At 38.5% G+C, this 6,000-nt stretch overlaps 2 protein-coding genes across 2 annotated transcripts; one reads left to right on the top strand and one right to left on the bottom strand. All coding sequences in view use genetic code 12, as the record gives it.

Annotated features, from left to right (window-relative positions):
* Positions 1–1,778: 1,778 nt before the first annotated feature.
* Positions 1,779–2,702, top strand: PIL1 (lipid-binding protein; the record flags this gene model as incomplete). Its single annotated transcript, XM_051753737.1, has 1 exon — positions 1,779–2,702. The coding sequence occupies one exon, from the start codon at positions 1,779–1,781 to the stop codon at positions 2,700–2,702; it is 924 nt and encodes a 307-aa protein (XP_051611084.1).
* A 214-nt stretch (positions 2,703–2,916) lies between these two features.
* Positions 2,917–5,736, bottom strand: SYG1 (Syg1p; the record flags this gene model as incomplete). Its single annotated transcript, XM_051753748.1, has 1 exon — positions 2,917–5,736. One exon carries the CDS (start codon positions 5,734–5,736, stop codon positions 2,917–2,919), a length of 2,820 nt encoding a protein of 939 aa, XP_051611085.1.
* Positions 5,737–6,000: the final 264 nt, after the last annotated feature.

Genomic DNA, 6,000 nt, shown 5'->3' on the forward strand with positions numbered 1-6,000 from the left:
ATCTGGCAGTACTTCAATTACTATTAAAGTGTGGAAACTATTCTGAAAACAGGAAGGGATATGACGGCTTGCGCTACTGAACTTGCCGAACATGTGTTACTTTAAGTAGTTTCTGGGATGTGCTAACGCATAAGCGGCTCAACTACAACGGGGTAGGCTTTCTGTCGATAAACACTTTTCTCCATCATCACTTCCTTCACAATTTTTTTCGCAACAAACTTGGCGAAAACTACTTCACTATAGGTCATCCAATTTACATGCGGACCAAACCTACAGCGCCATCGTCAAAAGTTTCAACTCAGTTATTAAACTGTGGATGAAACATTCAGGATAAGGCTAAATCTGGGAGACCCGTTTTCTGCCATGGCAAGGTTTATCTCTGTAACTGTCAAAATCAAACATCACAAAATCATTTACTCATCATGTGACGTCATAGTTGAATTTTTTTTTTCATCCTTGATAAGGAGAAACAGAATCGTAGTATAGATCACACTTTGGAAATTATGTGAACACCTTTTTGCTGGATCGGCCATCATGACGTTACAATATTGCGTCAGCAATTGCATTATTCTTGTTAGCCCGCGAGTGATGTTCAAAGAGACTCTGTTGGAAGCTTAAATCCAAAATCCAATCATAAAAAGTAACTGTGGTGATCTCTTTTGCCACAGGAAATCTGACAAAAGTGAGAACTCCGCTGGATGGATTATCTTCAACATCAGAATATTAGAGGCTAAAAAAAAAGGTGAATTCAACATAATTGAGTGCTTATCTTTATAAGTCGTTTTATATGCATGCGGCGCACATTCCTATTTAGACAAATAAAACAATCGAAAAGTGTGTTGTTTATAAAGAAGTTTAAAATAGCAATTTAGTCGCCCAATTAGGCAATTTAAAAATTACACAAAAATGAAAAGACAAGGTAGCACATGACCAGAGTTACTGATTGATTTGCCTGACGTCAATTTCGGACAAAAAAACATGAAAAACAAAGAAAAGAAAGAAAGAAAGAAGTCAATGCTGGAGTGATATACAAGCGTGCCTCTAAACTCACCTTTTATTGCAGCAGACCATGCATAGGGTTTGTATGGACTGAGCTGTAATCTTGAGTGAGTCTTCAAATAAAAACAAAAAGTCACTTGTTTTTAATTTTCGTAACTGTTTAATTTTTTTTTTTTTTTGAAGTGACATTTTTCCTCTTTAAGTTTGCTATATCCAACAAATGAATTACAATGTAGATTACTTACGAGATTTTAAGATGTAGAGTAGATCACAGCGCTCTCGAATTGTAACATCAATCACGAGATATCTCAAAAGCTTGGATATTCCCCCCCTCTAGCCATTTCAGCTTGTCAAGCAACCATCGTATCTATTTTACCCGAAAAGTCATGAGTGAAACTTCTCTCACCTTTTATTAATTACTGGCGCTTATTTTTATTCTATATTGTGTGGCTACAGTTTCTATTTTTCTATTGTGTCTTTGTGTAGTAATATCTTCAACAATTAAAAAAAAAAAAAAAAATTGAATATACAAAAACTTCAACACTTTTAAATTAAAAATAAAAGAGAGAAACAAAAAAAACTTTCACTTGCTATTCTTCTTTTCTTTTCATTTTTTTATTTTTTCTAAAATTAAGTTCAATTGCATTTGTGTGTTTCTCTCTGTGTGTCGAGTATTTAAGTCATTCAATATTTCCCTTGAAGTCTATATATATATTTTTTTTTCTTCCTTTCCCTTCCTCTTAATCTCCTTAGCACCAACTCTACAACTACTACACACGATGCACAGAACCTACTCCTTGAGATCCTCAAAGGCTCCAACCGCCTCTCAATTGCAAGCCCCACCACCACCACCATCATCCACCAAGAATAGATTTTTTGGTGCTGGTGGATTATCCTCATCCATTAGAAAAGCCGCTGCTGGTGCCACCGGCCCAGAATTGTCTAGAAAATTGGCTCAATTCATCAAGATGGAAAAGAACTTGATGAGATCTATTGAAGTCACTTCAAGGGAAAGAAAGGATATTGCTAGACAATTGAGTGCTTGGGGTGAAGACAATGATGACGATGTTTCAGACGTTACTGATAAATTGGGTGTTTTGATTTACGAAATTGGTGAATTGGAAGACCAATACATCGACAAGTACGACCAATACAGAATCACTTTGAAGAGCATTAGAGATATTGAAGGTTCAGTACAACCATCTAGAGAAAGAAAGCAAAAGATTACTGATGAAATTGCTCACTTGAAGTACAAGGACCCACAATCACCAAAAATCCCAGTTTTGGAACAAGAATTGGTTAGAGCTGAAGCTGAATCCTTGGTTGCTGAAGCTCAATTGAGTAACATCACCAGAGAACAATTGAAGGCAGCTTTCAACTACCAATTTGACGCTACCAGAGAATTGGCTGAAAAATACGCCTTGATTGCCGGTTACGGTAAGGCTCTTTTGGAATTGTTGGACGACTCAGCTGTCACCCCAGGTGAAACTAGACCAGCTTATGATGGTTACGAAGCTTCTAAGCAAATCATTATTGATGCTGAAAATGCTTTGGCCTCGTGGACTTTGGACTCTGCTGCTGTTAAACCAACCTTGTCGTTGCACCATGAGTACGATGAAGATGAAGAGCCAGCTGAAATTGACGACGCTGCTCAACAAGAATTTGCCAAACACGATGAACACAATGGTGAGCACGCTCATTAAAAAGGGTCTTTGAAGTTGAAATAACAAATAAAAAAAAAAAAGTCGAGGCCTTTAATTTTTATAATTTTCGTTCTATCAATTTCTCTGTTTTTGTCTAATTAAATCTTTAATTTCATCGAATGATTAGTGTAAGCCATGTCGGAGGAGGAAACATTCAACTTTATCTTCATCATATACTACTCTATTAGCAAATACTTATACACATACAACCTACCTATTCTTCTCTAATAGATGACACACGAGAAGGTTTACTTGACTTTCCGGCAATACTTGCATCATCATCATCATCTTCCTCATCATCGGAATCTTCGTCCAAATGCGTTACAGTCTTTCGTCTTTGGAAATCCTTTATATGAGCCGTGTTCAAACGATCTGTAATTTGCTTAAAGTACGTCTTTCGTTGTTGCAAATGTGGCATGGATTGCCTTGTCAGCAACCTTGTCAAATCAACTGAACCTCTACCATCATCGTCACCCCTAGATCCCGATCTTCCAGTAGTGAATCCAACATTCTCCTCGGCAATTCCTTCTTCTTCAGATGACTTTCGATCATCATATCTAGATTCGACCAACTTCTTCACTGCACGTTCAACTTTAGCCGACACTGCATAGGGTAAGGGTGTATCTTTCGAAGCTCTAAACAAAATGACATTGGTACAATGCTCATTTTCCATTCTGAAAAATATCCAAATAAAACGACGAAGAATTTCAGCTAGAGCAACACAAAAGGACGTTACTGCACTTTGCTGAATCTGGTGTGTGAAAAACGCATAGAATATCCACTGGAATCGCAAAATCACATCAAGAACCATGGCTATGTAGTAATAGTATGGTTTCTTGTAAAATAAATAATCCCGCAATAAGAAATGCTTGGAGCCGGTTTGCAACAATGACCAATCCATGACAATATCCCATATCGAAGTGTATATCGAATTGAGTGAAGCAAAAAGTATGAAAACAATTCTGTTTCTTTCTTTGCGCTCAATACGATAAATACTCAAGGTCATATAGTACACAGCAGACACGGCATACTTCATCATATTCGCCAAATGAGGAAACCAATCACCAGTATCCATGTAACGACGTATACACTGCAACAACCGCCACACACTTGGCAACGTACTGAAAAATCCCATAAGCCGCGATCTAGATGATGTACATGTATTGGCACTAGCAGGCTGACCTGCCAAAGTGCCATTCCAATGGTGGGCAAATAAGCAGAAAAAAAATGGCAAGTTCCCCATGGTGTACGTCAATGAACAAACGATATCGCCCAAAAAGAAATCCCGAAACTCAACTGGATAGAGTCCTGACAAGAGTAGTCTCCACAATGCAAACTGCAACCATCTCCGACCCGATCCATAAAGTGCGTTTGTCGGCCATACGAAAATCACCAACATAACACCAAAAAAGATCCACGGCCAGTCTCTACCTGGAAATTTATGCGGCCAAAAATTGTTGAAACTGAACCACCCCAATAGTGACAAAAACGCAAATGCAAACGATGGGAGTAACCAAAATTGTTTATAGTTCAAAGCAGATGCTATATCAAATTCGAAAATAAACTTGTAGTTGATTCTGAATTTGTCAAACACAGCCATATTGATTCCAAATAAGAGGAATGCCAATGTGAGTATGAAAAATCCTCCCCACACCTGTAGCAAATATCGCCCCTCAGGAAGCTCTCCAGTGGTTGTTTTGTGAAGCGCTGTATATAATCCCAACGTAAATAACGGGATCCCAAACCCAAGGAAAATACCAGAGCTGAAAAACTCGGTATAATACTGAGGTTGTCGTATCTCGGTTGAATTGAAAGTATATGCAATTGTTTTCAACTTTTCCAAAGATTGCTTCCTATCTTTGGATTCGGGGTCAAAAAAGGCAATATAAAGCTCTTCCACTTGGTTAATTATTTTGTCGAGCAAGTCACTTGTCAAGAAATAAGAAGACGTATTGATCCTCTGCATAAATGGTTCCATTATGTTGGTATGCATCGACTTGTCATATTTTTTGGTTATTTTTCTAAATGCGGTTCTATTCATAGTTCTGTACGACTTGAGGATCGACAATGCACGGTAATGCTCCAAAAGGGCAGACTTCAATTGTTTCTTTGCATACAAGTATGGCACGCCAAAATGCTGCTTTTTAGGAGTATAATCACGTCTGCGGGTTTGTCGTATCTGGTCATCTGTTTGGGGCCCAGATTGTGCTGCCGGCAAGTAGTCCTCCACTTCGGACTCCGAATCCAACGATGTTTGGTCTGTTGCACGGTCACTCAATTCAACAAGACCGTTCCGTACTCGATTTTCTGCATAATTCAAATCGACAGAATCTTGAACATGTAGTGATATGTCATCCTCATACTTGACCTTCTTTTTGCTCTTCCATTTCTTCACAAATGCCATTGACGGTAGCGAAGGTAGGTCCCATCGGCTTAGTCCACTAATGAAAAATTTGGTATGAAATGCTAAATCGTTAACTCGATGAGGCATAACACGTTCGCCTCGAGAAGCAATACCATGGACATTCCCATCATGCTGTCTTCGTTGTCTCTGAATTTGGTTTTTCTGTTCCCTCATTTGATACAACTGGTCCTCCAATAGCAAAAATCGTTCGTAAACGTCTTGCTCCTTTTCCGAGTAAAATTCATCCACCTTCAGCAACTCTTCGTCAAGCCAAAGTTGAAACTTTCTCCTCTCTGCGAAATAATCCGTCTTACTCGACTTGAGTGAGTAATTGAACACCGAAGGCTTCCTAGTTTCATGACGACTGCTCGAACTTGACACTGGTGGTGTGTTATCGCTGTGGGACTCATCGTGTCTCTCAAGGTCATTCGAGTTCAACAATGGCATTCTATCATTGTTAGTACCATTATTCTCACTATTCCCATCTGCCAGTACGGTAGTCGACTCTTGATCATACTCATCCTTGAGCTTGCGAATCTTCTTTATCAATTTCTTACCACCTTTATAATCAACGTATTGGTCTTGCCATTCCGTAACCAAGCCATCACTAAGAGCCTCCGCAAACTTCATAAGTGGCTAGCAATTTGGAATATTAACTCTGGATGTGGATTAGAAAACAAGACAAAGAAGAAAACGCAAGAAAAATTTTTGTGTGTGTGTGTGTGTGTTAAAATCTGTATATATCTTGTTATACATTTGAAACAAAACGTGGACCATTTAAAATAACGAGACATTTTTTTTTTGTTCTTTTCTCCTTTTATCCCTCAAGTTACATTGCTGCAAAAATGTATAGAATGGATGTTACATTGAGGTAGGGGAAACAGAGTTGACTTG

Source organism: Candida theae, assembly GCF_024610275.1.
Source record: "Candida theae strain CBS 12239 chromosome Unknown scaffold56, whole genome shotgun sequence".
Classification (NCBI taxonomy): Eukaryota; Fungi; Ascomycota; class Pichiomycetes; order Serinales; family Debaryomycetaceae; genus Lodderomyces; species Lodderomyces theae.